The sequence below is a fragment of the Apteryx rowi genome, unplaced genomic scaffold (assembly GCF_003343035.1).
Source record: "Apteryx rowi isolate R43461 unplaced genomic scaffold, aptRow1 scaffold_28, whole genome shotgun sequence".
In the NCBI taxonomy this organism is placed as follows: domain Eukaryota; kingdom Metazoa; phylum Chordata; class Aves; order Apterygiformes; family Apterygidae; genus Apteryx; species Apteryx rowi.
The window spans coordinates 330,010-352,169 of record NW_020449196.1 but is presented as its reverse complement, the minus strand read 5'-3'; the positions used below and the strand labels follow the sequence as shown (position 1 = coordinate 352,169).

General features: G+C 39.5%; 1 protein-coding gene across 2 annotated transcripts in view; it reads right to left on the bottom strand.

The window, feature by feature from the left end:
• The window catches only part of ESRP2 (epithelial splicing regulatory protein 2), a 59,354-nt gene that overhangs the window by 29,419 nt on the left and 7,775 nt on the right, over positions 1 to 22,160 (bottom strand). Inside the window, exons 2-4 of one of the 2 annotated variants that reach the window (XM_026068761.1) lie at positions 20,653 to 20,734; positions 17,182 to 17,334; positions 16,146 to 16,274 (exon numbers count right to left, since the gene is read on the bottom strand). In XM_026068761.1, the coding sequence (XP_025924546.1) occupies positions 16,146 to 16,274; positions 17,182 to 17,316 (264 nt within the window). In that variant the 5' untranslated portion in view covers positions 17,317 to 17,334; positions 20,653 to 20,734. Of the gene's footprint in view, positions 1 to 16,145; positions 16,275 to 17,181; positions 17,335 to 19,266; positions 19,300 to 20,652; positions 20,735 to 22,160 lie in introns of those variants that run through there. The other variant, XM_026068762.1, reaches the window with a different exon arrangement.

Genomic DNA, 22,160 nt, shown 5'->3' with positions numbered 1-22,160 from the left:
CCATAGCTCAAAGTCTTCATCAAATTAGAAAACAAAAGAAGAAAAATATTTGGACAAGGGACGAAATGCTCAGACTTAAGTGGTGTAAACCAAGCTGGTGAAATCAAGAATGCTGCAGTGAAATATTCACATTAGTTTTCAGATTGCGTTTCCTGCACAACATACAGCTGAAAATACAGGCAGGTACAGAGCACAACTGTTTTCAGATGGCAGAAGTTCCTGGCGAGAAGACRCTAAGAACAGTGAAATATTACATAAGGTGAGAGATAAGCTCAACATCCTAGGTGTACTAACGTTTAAAGAAGGCAAAAGAGGCAGTATTTACATTTTTGTTTTTGACTGAGCCTAAGTATTTGCTCGTATTTATTAAATGTTAGTGATAACACTTAACATGGCAAACTCCTTTCCATTACTTGACATATGGGACAATCGACTAGCCAAAACAATCATCTACCCTAATTAATAGAAGCTGACAATTTACAGTGCCTTAGATAAAAGGTCATCAGATTGGCAGGCTTTACTAAATGCATATTTAGCACCTTCTCTTTTAAAACAGCCTTTCCCAAACTTTGGGGTGTATTGCCAGGCTTTACTAAATGCATATTCAACACCTTCTATTTTAAAATAGCCTTTTCCAAAATTCAGCCTTTAACCCTCCAGAACAGAGGGCAAAAGGAGTGTGGGRAAAACGGACAGGAGATACAAGCAATCCTTCCTCTCCAAAACAGCCTAGCTGTCTCCCATGGGGTAACTGAAGAGAGGAATGGGACAGGGGAGAGGTGCACGAGTGGGAGAATTCACCTAGGAGAAGAGCACAGGACAAAACAGCGAGCATAACGCCACCACACAGGAATGACAGATACTGGAGATTGGTCTGAACTGGCTTCCTTCATCTAGAAGAGATGTCTCCAAACTCTGGAGAGGTTAAGTATGAAAAGCATAGTTAGGGACCAGCTCTTGTTACTATAGGTTACACAGAGCCCTAAGGCTGAAAGCCTTCRGTAGAAAGAGCCTATTACACATACTCAGAAGGAATTAAATCAACCAGTGCAGATACGGTTATAAAGTCGCGTTGAAATACAAGTTAAGCAATTCAGAGTTCCTGCTGAAAAAGCCATCTTCAGCCTTCTTTTTCACACTTAGAATTTCAGGCAGCATCTCAAAAACAACCTAGCACACAGCACACACCCAAATGTAGCATGTTCAGGACAAGTTAAGACTGGTGCCAGCTTTACATTACATTTTTCTGGCTTGCGTGTTCAATGGCCTGTCCGCAGCTCTGTCATTTTGTAAATTCCATCCATGTCTCCTTCACTCCACTAATAAAAACCATCTCAGCTATTTACCTCCTGTCATTCATCTTCATGCTGCCCTCCATAGCACTCCCCTGCTTAGCATGCAAAGCTGCCCCACCTTCAGACTTCTTCCACTGAGCTCACCCACTCTTGGCCTCCCCTGTTAGGCCAGGTATTTCATCTAGCCGGCTTATTAGAGCATGGTAATTACCACTGTTTGTATCCTGCAAGCAGCCTCCGTTTAGACTGTGAGAGCCACGGTGCATGGGCATCACCCTGCACCCTTTATTGCTGTTCCACAAGATCAGTCTCTCTACCAGAGGTCTAATGAATCATTTCATAAAGGAACATTTTCAATAATTCAATACTGAGATTAAACACTGAACAGAGAGAAGATAAAGTTCAGAAGCAAACAAGTGGCTCTGGACATTTACCTCTGCAAAACCTAAAACAGTTCTTGGAGGAAAAAAAATGGTTAAGAGGGAGGGAGAGAGTCTGAACACCAGATTGAAAAACTGGCTAAACAGGATTCTGGTCATGGAGCTGAGAGTACAAAGAGAGGGAAGAGCCATGTTTAGCCAGCAGCAAAGCTGGATGAAAGCCAGCACAAGCTGCTGTGTTTTCTGCAAATGAATCCCAAGTGGCTGAAATGACATAGCCCCCTTTGCGTTGCCTTAACTATAACTGAACAAAGCTGTGGATCTTAGAGAAGCAGGAAGATTCCTCGGTAAGCTCTTTCTATAGTTACCATGCACAAAGCACTAAAATAAAGCTCTGGCTATTTGGATGTTCTCATTCCCCTAACTAAAAATAGCTTTCATCCTCGAGAAAGGTCACTGCTTCTGCACTGTGTCTGTGGCTGGCATGGTAATGAAAGAGACATAATTCGATTGCAGAACCCATCCATGCTATCAGGTGAACCGTATCTAAAGCCAAGATACTCTCTGGGGAAGTCTCTCTATTTCATTCACCTCTGAGGAAAAAAATAAAATAAAATAATAATAATAAAACCGGGCTGCTTCTTACTCATCAGACCTGCTCCTAGTGCTCCTTCAAAGCTGGAGCAATTTCCTTTAGTGACGCACAAAATTTCTCTGTTTTGCCTCTGTCAGCCCACCTGACCGATAACAGCTAACACCATCAGACTAGACACAAAATTATTTGCAAAGCCTCAAAGTTAAAGGCATCCGTGCAATTTAACTCAGGATAGAACTGAGTTTGGAATACCTATAAGCTGAAGTAGAACGTAAAAACCCAGAAACTTAACTTGTAGTTCATGCTTCAGCTGGATGTGCATCTATCCCCCAGTAGAAAGATAAGGTACAAGAAGATGTATCAATATTTATTGTACAGAGATGGCCCTCACATTGTGAGAATGTGTTTTYGAATGTGTGATATCAATAAACATGCCACTCAGTTACCCAGAGATAATCAACTGATGCTGATCACACACGGATACATGATTCTGCCAGACCAGCATGTTAAAGAGTGCTCATTTTGACTTCTATGCCATCTTTGTACTAACTACGGGAGGACAAATCACACTTGGCCCAGCTTAAAACTACAGCTGTCAGACAGACAGACGATATTTGATCTGGGATAAATAGACTTGCACATATATGTATAGCGTACAGTAATGTTGTAGAAATAACTTAAGTAGCAAGCACACAAAGCATTTCTTTTTCAATCCAGAAATATCATTCATATATACTCTCCCACCTTCCCATATGTGAATTATCAACTGGAACATATGTTAACTTTTCTCTTAATTGCAGGTCCCCTAACAATAAGACCACATACTTTGCACACGAACACTATGTATACCACCATTTTGCAATGAACACCACAAACACCTTGACTAAAGCCATATATATATATAACCACCTATGATCTCCAGTCTTATTTGTGTAAACAAAAAAACAAACAACAAAAAAAAAACCCAAAACAATCACAACTATTTATTACACATTATTGTAAGTCACTACATTAGACTTTTAGACCATCTTTCTGGCCTTTGGTCATTCTTTGCTTGTAGCAGGGACAATATAACAATGATCTATCTTTTTCTCCAAGTAAGAGAAGCATAAGAGACAAATGATTTCCCAGAAAAGCCCCTCTGAAGATGCTCTACTACAAGTTCTGTTTCAACAGGCAATGATATTGCAGGTCTTCCCTCAAAGCTTGATTTTCCAGTCCTCTACAGTTTATTGTCAGAGAATATCCAAAACCAATCGCATAGTTGCAGGTGCAGTGCCTGAAAAGAGATCTCCAGTGGTTGAACACTGAACAGGTTGCCCAGAGAGGTTGTGGAGTCTCCATCCTTAGAGATATTCAAAACCTGACTGGACACGGACCTTGACAACCTGCTCCAGCTGATTCTGCTTTGAGCAGGGGGGTTGGACTAGACCATCTCCAGAGATCCAGCCTCACCTGTTCTGCGATTCTGTGATTTCCTTAGACAGTCTGTGCTTTGCCTACTCTATAGCTACACTAAAGATCATTACGTAGATGCCACTATAATGTATACATGTGGGGTGGGGTGGGATGTGTTTGGGGAAGGATGTGTCATTCTTTTAGGGAAAGATCAACAGGTGAGATGTGGCTGAGAATGGCTGACAGAACTTTTCTGCCACCAAAACATAAACAGGACTGAAACACTACTGAAAAACAAACATCCAGCAATCTTGAAGTCTTCCTTAAGATTTAAAGGCTCTTATACCTTGACCTTATACATTATACGCATGAAAAATCTTAAGAGTAACAAATCATTGGTTTGATACACAAGGCCTGAACACACATAACATACCATGACATGTCAACTTTGGAAAATATTTCCACCTGGACTTTGTGCCTCAGACCCTACATCTATGAGGGTTTCACACTTATTTACAATCTCTCCAATGGGCAGCTTTCTCCTCCTTCACTCTTCAGACTCTGGCGATAACGTCAGCCTTATCCATGCAATGGAGGAATTTAAAGCATGTCAATACCACTGGGAGGTGCACAGACTGCATTTCAGCAGTATTTACAAGTATGATAACCCTTTATTGTGCTAGGTAACTTTTTAAACAGAGAATCCTATAGTAAGCCCTTGCCTTTGTTCATCTGTTAACTGTTATTCCACATGGCTGATAATGGATACACGGTGACCTTGTACTGAAATTGTTATATGGAAAAAAGTGTAAGCCAACAAGCTTCAGCTATTTTTTTTTTTTTTYTCCTAACAACATAGGGAAAACTGCTGTATTTAGATACTATTCAGACACAAACATGAAAAAGAAATTACTGCTTGGTTTTACTTCTTTGCAGGGAAAAACTTTCCTATAGTTTTGGAACACTGAAGATGACAGGCACAGCCCAGGTCCCCTCACTAAAAACATTTAGAAAATAATATTAGCAGTTTGATTTCTCCTATTAAGATAAAAGCAATTTATTGCTCTACTGAGTACGAATGCCTGAGATTATTTAGGTATTGAAGACTAACCTGGACACAAAGACATAGATTTTACTTCCAGCATGCTACAGATAATACAACTGTGTTCAATACGACTAGTCAAGTCACCTAAACACCTTATGCCTCTCAGGGTACTATAAGCTGTATTAAATACCTGAATGAGTAATCAATTGCAAAGGCTACCATAAATGTACCTAAGGTAGCCAGCCAGATGGGTTTTCCTACTATCCAAATCTAGTCACAGTTTCAGTCCAACTTTGGAATTTGCAAGTTTAAGAGCAGGTTTGGTCTCATCAGTCTCAAGGAGCTGCAAAATGCAGCACTGAGTTTGAACACACTGTGAGCTCTTCCCTCCTTAGGAATATTATAATCACTTCTTACTACTTATGAATCTTCTTGTCTTTTTGTATTCACTCCTGAATATAGTTTTAAAAAGTTTTTGAAGATATCCACTTCTGTCTGTCTCTTTGGTGTTGGAAAGTTGAAGTTTTCGGAAGAACCCTGTTTTTCTCCTCATTGTCATCACACAGGTCACCATGCAGTACTCAAGTCAGGGAGGCACTGTCATTGTAAGAGGCACATGCAAGCTGTGTAAGAGTTCAAGGGGAAAAAAAGGAAGGTATTTGCCCAGATTCAAGTTTGTCAGATCCTTCCCTTCAACAAAAAAAAAAAAGAGTTCTTTAAAATCCATATTCCTTCACAGTTATGTTGTGGGGCTGGAAACTGAGCTTAGATGAAGCTAACCTACAGTTAACTTTCTGCATAAAAATAGGTTTGTTCAGCGTGGTTCAGCAAAAGGTAGAAAATAAGATACAAAAATGCAAGAGTTGTCATGCGTTGTCTGTCTGTCCAGTGACAATTTATAGAAGGTAGAAGACAGACTGTGTGACTCAAGACTGTGATAAACTCCTGTCTTAACCATGAAGCTTCTACATTATTTCTTTGGTTCATTTTATTTGGGTCTGGGCCTTTGTGCTACAAAGCAAACAGTAGTTAAACTATGTAAGTTTTAATTCTTCCTAGAGAAGAAATGTAAAAATCAACTGTCTACCAAGACAAAGATCTGTCTAAGCCATGCCACCTGAGCATTTTATGATCATTTTTGATTAATTATTTCTTAGATGGAAGTTTGCAACACCAGATTATTTGCATGCTTCCACCTATGGTATCTACAGCATCTAATTCAGGTAATGCCTTAAGCGCAAAAGGCAAGACCATGGTTCAGGCCATCTAAATGTCATGGCAATCAGGTCACAGCTTTTATCTTCAAAAGCACAATCTGTTTTAATAAGAGAGTGTTGAAATATTGAGGACTCCACAAATAAGCTAGCTGAAGTTAGTCTTGTATAAGATAAAACACCCCATTCCAGCAGCATAAGAATTTCAGAGTTTCTGGACTATCTTTACTACTACATTATGTGACAGAAAACTGCTAAATAAGGACATTTACTGAGAAAACATTAGTTTCCACCTTTAAATTAACCCATATGAAAGAGGTCACTGGATATCCAAAAAAAAAAAAAAAAAAAAAGCAAAAAAGATGCAGATCTTGCAGAATAGCTTAAAATTTGTTAGTGCAGATTATTCACAAGTCTGTCTTTAAACAACAGATAACTCTTTCAGGAAACTTTAAATATTAGTAATGCGAAAATCCGTCCTCTTGCCAACCTTTTACCCACATTTCAAGCAGGATTACAATGGTGCCTCACACTCCTCATCAGCTGCTCACTGTCAGCTTGACTCACAGAGCAAGTCAGTGCAGACTGAAAGACAAGGTTGAACGTACTTTCCAAATTCAAGGTTTTAATTAATATGTAGCGACTGCAATATTTCCTAAAGTCTTGATATAAGTACAAGCTCTCTCACAGTGCTCTATACCTCCCCCACTCCCTCTTACCTCTCTTTCAAGGACAAACTTTCATTAGCAATGTGATCTTTAGCCCTGGCTCTATTGACTGCAATGCACGGTACCGCACTGTTTACTCAATGCTACCTCATTGTTTGTAGTGCAAGCGTAACCAGTTGGAGGAGAATAGCTAATACCTGCAAAATTTAAGCTTTTTTTGTTTGGTTGTTTTTCAGTTTTTATAGTAATTTCCAAGAAAAGAAAAAAAGGAGACATAAAAAGAAGGCATACCTATCAGCCACACTTCACTTTCCTTCAAGACTCTCTCATAGTCCTTCCTCTGCTTTAACCTTATACASTAAGAATATTGAGAGCACAGACCGTCTTGAATAACAGCCTTGGGATCCATGAAGCATCTTTACTTCTATAAAAAKTCATGTGTTCCTTGCTCAAACCCTTACAAGTATCACCAAAAAATCAAACTTTTATAAACTGGTTCCCATTCAGGGGAGCTTACCCTTTCTTGTTCAACATGCTTTTAAAAAAAACAAAAAGAAGAGCTGGTAGTGGCCTTGCCTTTAGTCTGAAGTTCTCAAGTCACAGATTAAGGCAGCAACCCCACACATCAGAGATTAAGTTTGAGAAAAGGAAAAATGAGGATGAGCAAAATGTTCTCCTGTAAGACTTTAGCAGTCCATTAACTGAGTGAGATCAGAATTTACATTTGGCCTTCCAAAGGATCCAGACCTGCTTAATACAAGACATTAATGGTGACATTATTTAGACGTTGCTTACTGTTACAGAGCTCCTCTCCCCCAGCTGGTTTGTTTCCAAAGTGGCCAAAGTGAGTTTATTATGATTGAGAAGTCTTGTTATGAATTGCCTAGAATATGAAGCAAGTCACACACCTTTTTTTTCCCCCAGTTGCATATTACAGCTCCACTTTACTTTTAGCACAATTCACTGCAACAGAATTGCTTATCAGGATCCTGATTCTGCCTTCACTTGTGTAAGCCTATTTAATTTCACACGTTGCAAACATCTCCACAACTGATTACAATGTTAAAGCACATGCTCAAATTCCTCTAGAATTAGAACCAGAGAATGGAAACACCATGGATTAGCTTTGGGCCCAGCTCAGGAAGAACAGTAACACAGACAGCTCAGAGACTACCCTAGAGCTCCAGTGATGGAACCTTTTTCTTTAAGCTAGCAGGTGTCCAGAATCATCACAGGAGCCAAGTTAATACTAAAGAGAATAAGACCATTTCTTAATCTTATATTAAGTTTCTTTCAAATTCTTCAGTGCTAACACAACATCCCTTTCTCACTTTTTAAACCATGAAGTTTAGGAGAAGTTGTGGGTTGTTTTTTTTTCTTTTCAGAAGTTATTAAGTGCTCAAATACAGAGCATTCAAATTTCAGTTCCAAATATTTTGTGTAATATTTATTTTATAATCCTCATCTCCCTTCACAGCATGTGTTTTCAATGGCTGAGGGACAGATTAGTAAAGCAGCTGTTTATAAATAAAGCAAGAACAGAGGCTATCCTGTAAAAGCATACTGGAGCAAGCTGCAAACATCAACACAGATTTGTTGCAGCAAAGAGCCAGAAGAGGGTTTCTAAAGGAAGCACGATTTCTGAACCAGTATCTTCTGTGGATAGATACCTGAACTTGCCTTTCAAAGTACTGATATTTTCCCCCTTTCTTGAAGTGAGGTTGTAGCTAAGAGAAATCAGTGATGAAGGAAGTTAACAACAGGATGGCTCTGCAGTTTTTATGCAAAGCAACAGCCATTATGAAGGGAAAACTTTTCCAGAGCAGATAGAGGGAAAAGAAATATTATTTACAACGGGGCAGGGGGGAGGGGGACAATTGCCAAGGTTTATATTGGGATTTTTCTGTATCAATGTTGTAATGTGATAGGGAACTTTAAAGAGAGGAAAGCAGTCTAGTTGAGAACAACACAACTAATGTATCTGCAGGCCTTCAAGTGATCATTCCCAAATTCTTCCAGTGATCTGTAATACCGACAGAAAGCTTTCATTATTCTGTTGAATTAAAAATTCATGCAAATAGGTCCTTCACATACTACTTCCAGAGAACAAAAGTACATGGTGTTAACTTTTTTCTTCTCCTTTGGGGTTGCCAAAATGGCTCTAGACTTGCTCATTATAATCAGCATTTCAAGATGCAATTTAAGATAGCATGTTAGCTTCAGAGATCCTCAACCATTTAGATTCCATGACACTTTACTAATAAATCTCAAGATCTTTTAAATTCCATTTTCATAGTTATGATCTGCTTGCCTGTATGTTGTGACAATTTCATTTATATACAGTATTTCCATATCAGCTTCCTGCTTTTCATCTCCAGAATGACTGAAAAACAGATAGAGGAAACACTCAAGTTTATAAACTCTGGATGGTAAGAGTTTGCCAAGGAGATGCCAAAGATATGAAAGTGGTTACATGTGGGGAAGAGAGAGAATTAGTATTTACATTCCTAATTGAGAGGCATACAAGCTCCCATTTTAAGAAGCATAAAATGAAACAGGGCTGACATTATGAAAGTAGTTACTCAAAAAATAAAATAAAATAAAAATACTCCAGTCAGTGTTTTTATAGTTTGGGCTACAACACTGTTTTGCTAATAACATCAACTCCCGTCAGAATCTATCCTCAAACCTAACTGTTCGGCAAAGTGCTACAATGTGTTGACAAAGATAATGTGTTGCCTTTGTCTGGCATTCCTTGACCAACCAAGACCTTCTCCATATAATTTTTTTATTTATTAATAAAAGTTCTAAGCAAAGCAATACACTGATGCAAGAACTGCAGCCCTTTAAAAAGCTGTGACATGAATCAGACCAAGCACTAACAGAGGAAGAGTGAAAAAGGGAAACAGCGGAGGTTTACAGACAACACAGAATATCCACAGTAAGTTTTCCAAGCTGTTTCCCTGTTCACATGTAAAAACTGGGAAAACTGTATGTATTTTTATTATTACGATGGTAGAATCCAGAACCTTTATTCCTGGTTTATTATCCCTCAGTCACTTGTAAAAACCCTAACAACAGTACACTAACTCATTTCCAGGGCATTTTCCAGTAGCTACCTACAGCAAGTTAATGGAAAGAAGTCAAAGTCTTTCAGGGTCACATATTCACCACCAGCAGTCTCTGTATTAAAAGACATCAACCCTGTGCTTTACAACATTTTCCAGTGATATTAAAAAAGGAAAAAAAAAAAAAAAAAGCTGGAAGTACAGATTGAAGAGAAACTCAAATATTCAAATGTAATATTACCGCTGTGAGAACACTGAGATGTGTTACTGACACAGTTTCCAAAACCTGGACAACATCACCCTGTGTGAAGACAGCTACTTCAAGTGATTCTCAACAGGTCAGAGTAAAGTTTATTTTTCCATATATGCTAATCCCCTCCGACTTGGTAAAAGACTTAACATTACTGTTCAGCTTCACTGGAACAGACAATATCATCCAATATCATMAAGCCTACTCATGTTCATCCTCAAACCACCAGGCCCAGTTATTCACTTCTAATGAATATTGGTATTTCCCCAGTTTTAAGAGGGGATGAAGCCCAGCTAGCCAAGACAACTGCATTCTTATGTTTGCAAAGAAAGCAACATGCAGCTTTAGACAAATCCCTTTATCTAATTCCCTGCTCATTCAGGTGAAATGCACCTAAATACAGGAACAAAGCAAGTTCTAAGGAAAACACTGAAAGAATTCAGATGAAAGTGTTGCAGCTTTTTGACAAATGAAGGTTATTGCTTTTCCACAAAAACCTAACAGAACATAAATGCTGTCAGTAACAAATGCATTCATCTGTTTTTTGTTTTTTTTTTGTTTTTTTTTTTAAGGAATTGTTTCAGGTATTAACTCTTCTCTGTTTTCTAGAGAATGGCAAATATTTGTGGTTTTTTTAATCATAACCCAGGGGGAGCTGGGTAGTACAGAGAATCTGTAATGGAAAACAACCTTTACCTACAACATCAATAACAGAATTAGGCCTAGAGTTCTGAAACAGAAACATTAACCATCCATTTTCATTACCAAACACAGAGAACTCCAGAACACAACAACCTGCAGCTACAGGAAGCATTACCGCATCCTTACTTCCCCACAGTGAAGACCGCTGGTATTCCAATATTAGGTACCGGACGTAATTTAACCAAGGCTCATCTAAGTTTATCAATRGGAATAGGAAGCTATTAGAGGCTAACAGAGAGCAAGAGCTCTGCATAAGACTACACACAGCAATTTCAACCCTCCTGTAAGAATAGTTCAGCTGTCTAGGAAAATATCACTCACCGACACTGACACCCTGAAGGCCACCTTGTGGCTGCCGGGGATCCTCATCAGTTACTGCTGACGCCAAACTAAGGCCACAGTTTCACAGTACAAACTGGCCGCCAACCTGCCTTAAAACATTTCTGTCCTTTCACCCCCGTTGCTTGTTCACACCTCTGCGCTATGACAGCCCTCTGCAGACCAATCTATCTGCCACACTGTACATCAGACAGAAGTGCTCCAAACCAGAGCTATTTTAACGCAAATCAGTGCCCTGCTCTAGGTCAACGTGCAGCCCCAGAAACCTTTGCATTCGCAAAACRCAGGTGGGGGTGGCCTGTGGAGCAGCAGCACTACGGTTTTTGTGCAATTGCAGCTTGAGAGCATGATGTGGGGGCAGAAATGCCTTAAGCTGGTATTGTCATCAAACATGTTGGATCATGAAAATACAACCAAAGGGTGTAGTTTCATGGGACGTGGGTTTGGACAGCAAAGCAGCTTAGAAGTTCCCACCCCACCTGCTCATCTCAGTGATGCTGTTCCCTGCATAGCTTCACAAAGAGTTTTACTGACACAACAAAAAGGGTGGCAAAGCATGGTGCAGGGGTGAGAAAGAAGCTAGCTTCACTGCTGAAGCCAAATCTTGTGAAACTGCACCCTAATGACTTGCTGTGGAGAGAACAGCCTGCCCAGTAACACTTGCCAACAGCTTGCCAAACAACCACTCCAAAACTTCAGGCTACAGATTCAGCAAGTATTCCAACACACAGGCTCTGTTGGCAGTTACACTGGGGCGATGCTGCCACCAAATAATCTGAAATTGGGAGACCAACCATAAGTCTCACTTAAAACGAACAAGCAAGCAAGCAAATAAATAAATAAAATTAAAACAAACAAACAGATTTTCCAGGTTGTAATCAGTCTCAAGAAATGGCTTCAAGCACAGAAGCCACTCAAGATATCTACATGCTTCTTATTCTCTTGAGTTAGCTAAACTTCAGGCAAGGTGGCCACATAGTAAAATAACAGTATTAAGCCTCTACTTACAGCGTTTAAAAAAAAAAAAAAGTAGAAAAAACTGTTAGAAAACAGCCCAGCATTATCACTAATAAGAATTTAAATATCTTTTTTGTTATCATACATTTTGGGATTTATATTTATTTGCCTTCTGATTAGCAGCTCTACAAGACAAAAATCAGTCTGCAATTTCAGATTTTTTTCTGCAGTCTGAAGGTTCAGAGATGCATTGAAAAGAGTTAGCCCAAATCCAAAAATGAAGGTGTGACAGTTGGCAAGCAAGCCAAGAAAATCTTCTGCTAGCACTTTGAAGAGGAGGCTGCAGAACGAGTTTCTCTTAAAAAAAAAAAAAAAAAAAAAAAAAATCGTAACCGGTTTATCAGGTTAGAGGAATTCACTGGTTCTTCCTTCTCTCTCCCTCCTGCCCCCCTTTTATCCAAATGCTCAACTAACCAGCTTGTTTCCTGCTGAATTTGTTGATATGCGAGAAAATAAATTGCTCCCGTGACTCAACAGGATGATCAATAAGCATTCAAACATGTTTTAGAAAAATGGCGATTTGCTATCATGATCACCTGATGAAAGGGCCACCCGGCGACCCCCCGTATTACTCCCATTTGCACATAATTTAGCTGAGTGGAAAAAAAAAAAGCCCAGCTTGGTCTTTATATGTTAAAAATACGAATCAAATTTATCCCTGATGCACTGGATTCAAGGTACAATGTGATGAAAGATCAGCAAGAGTAGGAGAGTCTACTGAGCAAGTTAAGACTTAAATAGATGTCACTCCATAGCTGAAATTTGGATGTTTTGAACAGGTCAGAAAGATGCCCAGCTCCCATGAGAACCTCTCTCTATGTTTATTGTTCAAAGAAAGATGCTAATTACAGCTAAATACTACAGACAGCTCTCCAAAATTATTAGCTCTTCTTAGACTGTATCCTTTGTCAGGGAGACATGCAAATATTGCCTTGCATAAGGGAAGTCATATGTTTTAAGGCAAACCATGCTGATTCAGCCACGTTTTAGGTATGGTGTGGGAAAGATTAATAAATCCACAACGCTTTCAACTCAGTATTCAGTTTTTAACCGAGAACCCCTTTGGCTAGAATCAGAGCAGCAGATGAAGATGTCAGCTTTTGATGACAGAGTAATGGGGATGACAGAATGGCAAAGTACATTTGGTTTTGCTCTTTTAAAGCAAGTTTCCGTTCCTGACAGGTTCCAGAGAACAATTTGAAAACCTTTTTTCCCCCTTAAAAATCTTGGAAACTGGGAAACTATAAGGCTCCAACAGTTACTTAGGAAAATCTAAACAACATACTAACTAAGCCAGTCCCATGATTTGGGGGTCCGACCAACGAAACCTAGTCAGAATTTCCTAGCAATGCAGGACRGCACAGAGGACACTATTCCCTCGGTGAAGTACGGCAGGCAGCCGTGTTCAGAGGCTTACGTCACAGGGTCAGGACGGCTCTAAGCACACACTTGAAGTAAAGATCTCCTACTTACTTTGTTAAATAATAATAAAAAAAAAAGTTAAGCCTCACATTTTTCTCCTCAATATCACTTTGCAGCTACAACAAATCTCACTTTTCAGTTCACCATTAATGTTCCAACACCACAGACAAGTTTTGTTATCTCTGCCATTCTGAACTAAATACATGAAGCAGACTGCTTCCAAGGACACAAGAGTTACCACTTCAGGTGACTATTTCCCCAATATCTGCATATAGACAGGATCTCCTCCCCCCAAAACACAGCTATCAAGACACCGCACATCATCGCAGAAAATATAGCTGTACTAGCATCTGTAGAATCAAATCCTTGTCACTCTGGACAAGTAAAGTATTTAAAATTCCACAGCAAATGTATAGAACATACCCTGCAACAAACAGTTTGGTTATTTGGGGGCACTGTGCATCAGAAGCTTACTTTGTAACATTATACATCAAAGATATCCTGGAAAAAATTTTTTAGAATATTTCCTAAGACAAAGTTAAGTAGCAAGCGTGTATAAGATGTAACACTGTGAGATCATGACATACAATTGAAATTATGTATCATCTACTGAAGTGCTTTGTTAGAAGCAGAGTGAAAGACTTAATCACTGATGCTTTTGGTGGACTCTATCATTGTTGGAAAGTGAACTAAATAATACAAGGAGATCTTCTGTGGTCAGTGGAATAACTCCAGGCCTGCAGTAGTTGAACTATTATTTTCCAGTTATGAAGCAAAAATAAGAGTTGCACAATATAATAATGGATTTACGCTTGGAAAGTCTCACTTCCTTCTGCATGTAGAGACTGGGAACCCAAGGCAAAAGCCAGAACTAGGCACCGAAACTTTCATTTACATGATTGAGATGTGTGCTAAAGCGAGCAATTTTCAGCTGCATCATCAGATTCTCTACCACAATCCAAGCAGGGTGTGGAAAGCTAATTTCACATACTCTGCAGTATTATCTCAAATCAAGGTACAAGTCTACTTCCTTTTCCTCCTCCTTTTCAAATAACTATTTTACCCACCTGTGCTTTTGCTAACCAAAACATATAAAACAATCTAAACTGGGGGGGGGGGGGGGACATCTGTATGCGTTGACTGATACCTGACTCATTCTTAAAATACACAATGCAATTAAAACATTCAGTGGACTTATCTTGAAAAATTCAGAAAAGGATGTACTGTTAAAGTATATGGAATTCTATTTCTTGCCATCATTGCAAGTGGGAGGACGAATGAATTCTCCCCAAACTCCCATGGAAGGAGCCAGGGAGTATGGAGGGGAAGAAAGCCCAGCTTAGGCAAACAGTGCTCCAGAAGACCTAGACAGAACTGGCCATATCACAACTAGCATCYGACAATTAACAGCAAAATCATTCTTTAGTTGCATGGATATACCAAACAAAAAGCAAAAAAAATAAAAATAAATGTTGTTTTTCAAGAGTCTTTACCACACCTACACACAAAGGTAGTATGTCCCTTTATTTGCTGAAGCAGACCCACCTACAGTGCAATTTACGGCAATAAGATACAATCTCTCATAAAGTATTGAGTATAATTAAAGTGTGTCTGTTATAAAGGTAAACAGAGTGTACTAGGCTAAGCTGTTCCAGATGTCTTTAGTGCAAGATCTGGGACAAGATCAAACCTGCAGCTGCACATTTTCTCAGGGGTTATTTTGAAGCTATACAAATCACCTCTTAGTCTTAGACTCTAGCAAAGCTCGTGCAAGTAGAACAAATGACATTTGCGGCTAATGTTGACAAAACTTAAGACACGTCAAAGTAATACATTTGTATTTTTAAAGATATGCACTCCAGATTGAAATGTTAACCATTCAGTATCGAAGAGGGTTAGTACCTAGTCTGCCAAGTTATCTCTGTGTCACCAGAAGTTACAGCAACATGAACCTGTTCTACTGCCTAAGCAAGTTTCTTGCTGAAACACACCTACGAATGATTCAGACAAGGTGTGGAAAGCCAGTTTTATATGTTCCACAAAAATGCGCTATTGTATTTTTCCATTCAAGCACATTTTGTATATATAAAAGACAATGAAAGAAAGCAAGAGCTTCAGGAGCTGCATACRTATATTGTACCCTTATTAAAAATTTTTCAGTAACTTATACCTCTTGAACTGCCAGAATCATACAAGTTTACAGATTGTTTCTACAATTTCCGTATTTTACTCTCTTTCACTCATTTAATAACACACTAATACCAGATAGTATAACAATCAACCATTTTACTATCCACTAAAATAAACAAATTAAGCTCATCTGGAAAACAGAGTTTATTTTTTTAAACACACGTTACAGGAGTGAACCTGTAGATTAAAAATACTGCTTTAATTTTTAAAGTTTGATTAGCACTGCTAAATTCAGTTGTGCTATTACAGAAGTATATTTTTTAAGGCTCAAGAAAGAGAAATTTGGAATAAAAGTAGACCTATCAAAATAATCAGAAGGCAGAGCTTTCAAGAACTAGAGCATCAGCTCAAATACTTTTGCATTGTATGCGGTTGTTTCAGAATTCCAGGGTTCCCGTTTCAAACGGCTCAGGTCTCTCTTTTGGAACGATTTTAGCATAAATACATCCGAATTCAAAAATTTGCTAGTGATTCAAAGGCAAAATTAAGTCTATTTCTTTTACCAATTCCTGCTCCCAGACTTCACCCTGGATAGCCCCTGCTCTGAAGAGCAGCACCTCACCTGTTGAAGAACCCGGTCCAGAGGCTCAGCTTTGCCCAGTCCCTCTGGTGTTAAACCACTCACTTCTCGACATTGGTCACTTAACTCCAAATTGTCTGCTTTCACCAGGGATTTGTGTAGTGTCCCTACCTGAAAACATTTAAGAAGTGATGGACAAAAGTGAGGAACAATCGAACTGGCTCTTTTTTAAGCAGTTTAAGTTCAGCCGGCAGGAGAACCCGAAAAGCGCAGTATCACCCCCGCGACAAGGCTCACGAGGAGAAAGCGCAGTTGTGGATTTCACAAATCGAAACGTTGCACCCACTTTCCATCCCTCCCACCCAGGAGGGCCAAGGTCTCCGCTCAGAGCAACCGGAGCTGGCTCTTATATAATGCTTTTTGCAGTTAGCACTGCTTTTTTTTGCTGGAGTTGATAATTGTGGAGGGAAGACAGCATAACATTAAAACCATTTTGTGAAGCTAAGTCACAAATTTGATAGTAGTGTTTGTTTCAAAGTCTTCCATCTCTAGGGGGTTCTTGGTCATGATAGGCCTTTTTGAAAAACTGTTTTAAAGCATGTTCTCAGATTAGCCTAAAACCAAAAAAATTTTAAGACTTTTTTAAAGGAAATCCAAACATTGGTTAAAGAAAAAGTAAACCCAACTCCAGCAGCAGGCCGCAAAGGGTGCGGTATTTACCCCGAGATGGCTCCCACGAAAGCATGCACGTTTGGAGCCTACTGCGGGCAGGTTTTTGTTTGAAAGCTTCAGAAGTCCGGAGACATCTTAGAATTTGAAGCTACAGATGTTTTAAGCGGGGGGGTGGGGGGGGAGGTGCAAGGAAGCGGCCTAACTTTCTTTATAAAGTTCCTTCTTCCTTTGAAAGGGAACAAAAAACGCCCGTAAGGGACCACCGCGATGCGCGAGTGCCCCGGGCGCGGGGCCCCGCTCGCTGCCCGCCTCCCCGCGGGGCGCTCGGGGCACGAAGGGGCGGCGGCGGCGGCGAGCTGCCCCGCGCCCCCGGCCGCCCTGGGCGCGGGTCTCGAAGCCATCATACCTTCTTGCTGGGTAGATCCACAACTTGCCACACCAAGAGAATTAGTTCCCTCTCATCCGAACCCAGTTTAGCCCCATATGCACCAGCTGTTGCCCCAAACAACACCACCAAAGAGTCACTGTGCGAAGCCGTCATGACCACAGGGGGAAACAACTACAATCAAAAGCAGAGGTCAAAAAAAGAGAGAAAAAAAAAGAAAAAAGAAAGACACACAAACGAACAAAAAAAACGAACAAAAAAATCCCACAAAGCTTCGCCCCCTACCTCCAAGTGATCAAAGGGGAAAGGGTGAGAACGAGGAGTTCACGATATCAAGAGGAGAGAAAGAGCTACTTCGGAGGTAGGGTGTTTGAGAACAAAAAAACAACAAAACAACCAAAAAAACAAAACAAGGAGAAAACTCGCATCGCTACCTGTTCCCGGTGATCTCCTCCTTCCCGGGGCTGATTGGGAGCGAAATTAGCAAGCTGTGGGTTTCTTTCCCTCTGACATCATGGCAGAAGCCCAGCCTGGGCTTGGGCTTGGGCTTTTTTTTTTTTCCTCTCTCTCTCTCTCTCTTTTTTTTTCTTCCTCCCTTCCCCTTCCCCTCTCCTGAGTTACCTGCCCTTGGTGCAGCTCATGTGACTCTAGTCAATCTCCCAAAGGGACAAGGCCATTGGGCCTCCGCAAAAGGTGTAGGAGGGACAGAGGGAGAATCAACGCCTGGCTGATCTGGCCTGATTGGTTTTTGAGAGGGATCAGAGGAAAACTCCCTTTCTCTCTCTTTAATTCTGCCTTGCAGGAAGTGTCTCTACCTGCTTTCAGTTTTGCGGGATCGCGGGCCGGCGCAGGGCGCGGGCAATGCGCTCCCGCCGCGCCGTGGCTCCGCTCCGCTCGGCGCCGCGCACGGCGGATTTTAGGGTTCACCTGCGCCTCTGCCCACTCACTGAGTCTCGCTTTGGGGAAATCTGTAGGGTATATACGTACAGCTACTAAAACACGATATATGACTTAGTTTTGAAATCCACAAAAGTCCTTACCTGCTTCTGGTCAACTGCCTTTGTGTACGTTACTGTTTATGTGTTGTGCTATCACTGCTGGTATATATGTCTAATAAAAGGTGTACTGTTATACAGAAAGTTTTTTTAAGGGATTGATAWAACAGACAGAAACTACTTTGTACTTTAGGCCCTAATCTGCACAGGGTTTGGCAAAGGTAAATCCTAGCRCAGTCATTTTTGTTTTGGAGAAAGAGTGCACCTAGGTTGCTTTGCAAAACAGGGATCTAAAGTCCTTAATTTTCTGTTCCAAAAAGGACTATTTCCGGGGTATTACCTGCAGTCCAAGATTGGCAGTTTTCTTCATTTCTGTAGGTGTATCTACACCTCCTTCCTTTTGTGTTTCCCAACATATCTGTATCTGTGAGACTCACCAATGGGAAAACACCACCTGCTTTAGCTATTACATTAGCTATTACATTAGCATTCCTGCTGGACGGCAGCAGTTGCGAAATTCATAACATTAGGGGCTCAGGAAATTTTTGCAAACGTCAACCCCAAATGTATTTCAAAGCAGAAATAACAAACAAACAAAAAAAMCCCAAACTTTTGACCATGTTATTAATTTTCCTGTTGCCACCACTGATGAATTACTAATGATTTGTAACTGGCAAACACTGCAGTTTAGTCCAGTCACAGTGATAATTTCTTTGCTTAATTAGACCTTCAATTTGTACTTCAATATTAGTGTTGGATTGAAACATAGTTTTCACTGAATGAAAAATAGTGCAGCTATTTAGCTACTGATCTCTGTCATGGGAAAATGCAGAGCTGGACATTTAACTATGAATATCTGATGGGTTTAAACATTAACATCACATTTTCTCTTCTTCTTTTAACATGCTAACTTTATAATTGGTTAATTTTTATGCTGTTTTGAAAGTCTTATGAAGCAGCTGTTATTATGGACCTGGTTCTGCAAACACTTATTCACATATTTAACACCACTGCCAAGACTATTTCTGTTTATTTCAATGAAAATAAACTACATTTCAAGGATGGTATTTCATGTGACGTATCTTAGAATTCATATATTGCAAGTATTTACCTGCCAGAAACCATATAGAGGAACTTCACAATACACAGGTGAACCTCTCTGAACGTTACAAGATAATAGTTAAATGCCTCTCAGCTGTTGGCTCTGCTGCCCACATGTGCTGCTGCTTGAGTATCAGTCCTTAAGATACATCACTGTTGTAGCAACAGAAAGTTCCCAAACATTCAGAGATGAAAATTTGAATCTACAATATATGTATATTCACATATTAAAAATGTTACCAAGAGCATATTTTTTAGCATTGCTGAATTTACACAATAGCTGTATTTTCCTCCGTCCATACGTGGCTAGAATTCCTTGGTACAATAAAACCCCATTCATGTTCCTGCTAGTTGAATGTGGCATTAGTGAAAAATAGCCTGTTGATTGTGTATAGAGTGATTCTTATCCCTTAAGTCCACAATAAAAAATACATTGACTGTAAATGTGAGGACAACCGTTCCTCCTATCCCAAACTATTCCTCCCCTCTCAAATGTTCATGTATCACAGGGGTAATTGGGAGGTGTCTGTACACATGAACATAAACAGGAATTCTACCTGTTACTACAAGTACCAGGCTGTTACATGTTAGCTACCTACATGATTGTGCCATTTCATAGCCCTAATACTTAACTACTTCCTACAAAATGGGATAATTAGCAGATTTGTATAGCAGATCATACACAAAATACACCCTTGGCCAGTTTCACACATATGCTGACAGGCCTCAGTGGACTGGCACAGAAAATGCCAATACCTGTGCAACTGTCTTTTGGGATCTAATGTTAAAGGAAGAAGTTAAAAGGTTCAGTTACGGCAACATGGCAAGTTAAAGAAGTCCTATTCATATCAGTGCTAAAGATCCTTGAAAACTTATTTGAAACTTATGCCTGGTATCAACGGCTAGTAAGCCTAAAAGCTTGTATGCTTTCCCCAAATATATTAGCTCATCTAATAAAATATAGTATCTCTTCCTACTAAACTCATCTGGTTTATACCTTAGACTACCTTGGCTGGTATATTTCTACTATTACCAACTTATCTAAATTATTCCAGATAAATTGACCTCAAACATATTTTAAAATGTTTTAAAAAAGCATTTAAAAAAACACAGATCTTCCTGGGATTTCAGACATTTTAAAGTATCAGATTATGCAATTGTCTTCTCCTTCCCCTTTCACCCACAACCTCCACCTTTCTGCATGCAACTCTTAATTATACCAGTCTCTGCAATGTTATTGACTTAAAAAATGCACAGGAATGATATAACGTGTCTTCAGAGAACAGCAACAGGATCCATTTCCTGAAACAACATGTGGGATAAGCCCTTGTGYACTAAGCATTAGCAAAGTTAATTTGTAACCAAGATCTTGCCGAAATAAAGAGTTATGGCTCACCTTTAGCTTTAATCCTGGCAGTCATATCTATAAAAGTTCTTTTTTGTAGGCTCCATACAAGGATAACGTCTCATAAATTTAACTGGCTGGAGAAAAAGAAGCTTAAATATGGACAGTCAATATTATTCAAGTTTAGTATTGTGATTAATTTGTTCATTTTTTTATCAAACAAAATTAAGCAAAACAGGGAAATAAAACTGTTTTACAGTTAGAGCATGTGAGAACGCTGACGAAGCTCATTAAATGCATTGGCCAACGCATTGCAATAGACAAATCCGAAGTGACAATTTCATTCTTACTGTACACACTCTGCAGTCCCATGAATCAAGGCAAACAAAAAGACAAAAGTCAGAACAAAAGCCTCTTTTACTTAAAACCACAGTATTATTAAAAAACACTGTGGACTGAAAGTCCATATCACCAAAGTCCCTTAGTTACAGTCTGGTAAAAGGAGTATGAAACTGGGAGACATGGGATCTGGAGTGAAATCCTTGCCACATTCACATCTTCTGCAAAACTTCAATCATCTCTCAGTGAAACTGAAAGTCTCTGTCCCAAACTTGCATGACATTGAGAAGTTATTAGTCTTTCTTAAGACTACTTTAACCATCTGTTAAAAGGAAGACGATGATGATGATTAATCTTGTAAAATGCTTTGAAAGGCTCTCAGCAATGTGAAGTTGGATCTAACTTCAAAATTGGCCAGGTTTTGGAGGGGGCAGTTGGACCAAATGACCACCAGAGGTGTCTTCTAGCCTAAATTATTCTATGGTTCTGAGAAACAGAGATTCCAAATTACATAAGTACAGAACCTTGTTATTTATCTGCATAATAGGGATAGTAGCAAATTTTCTGTGCACCTCAGCATCTTCAGACTGAATTAATAGAAAAAATAAAATGTGCTCTATAAGTAAATGTGAAAAGACATTTAAGTTTCATGTCTATTCAGTCCTTGGTTCCTGAATGGGATTAAAAGCAACTGTGGTAATGTTTTCTGAAGGAGGAGTTTACTGTAACTCCTAAAAGATAAACCCATATGTAAAGAATTCTCTGGCATCCTTTCTTTAACAGAGAATGAGTGGGAAAGGGCATGGGAATACCTTGTAGCAGTGTTCTTTGATTGCTGTCCAGATGTTTTGAGAGATCAGATTATTTGGTCTGCCAGGTAGGTCTGTCATGATTATAATGCAGTGTAGAGACCTCAAAATGATTTCCACTGTGATATTCGCAAAAGCCTGGCAATATGCAAAAGTGTTTCAGAAAGGTGGTTTCCAATGGATTGTTACATTGCAGATACTAGCCCCATCAATCAGTACTGAAAGTATTCACTTACTATCCTGTATCAGTTGGAATTCATTGTCTATTGACTCAAAAAATAAATTAAAATATAAAGTTGGTGACTAGGTTAGATAAATAAAGATGATATTACTTCCCCTATTATTTTACATAGCTCCTCTCCTTTATGGGATCACAATCAATCCAGTGCCTTAATCCTACAGAAGTTTTAC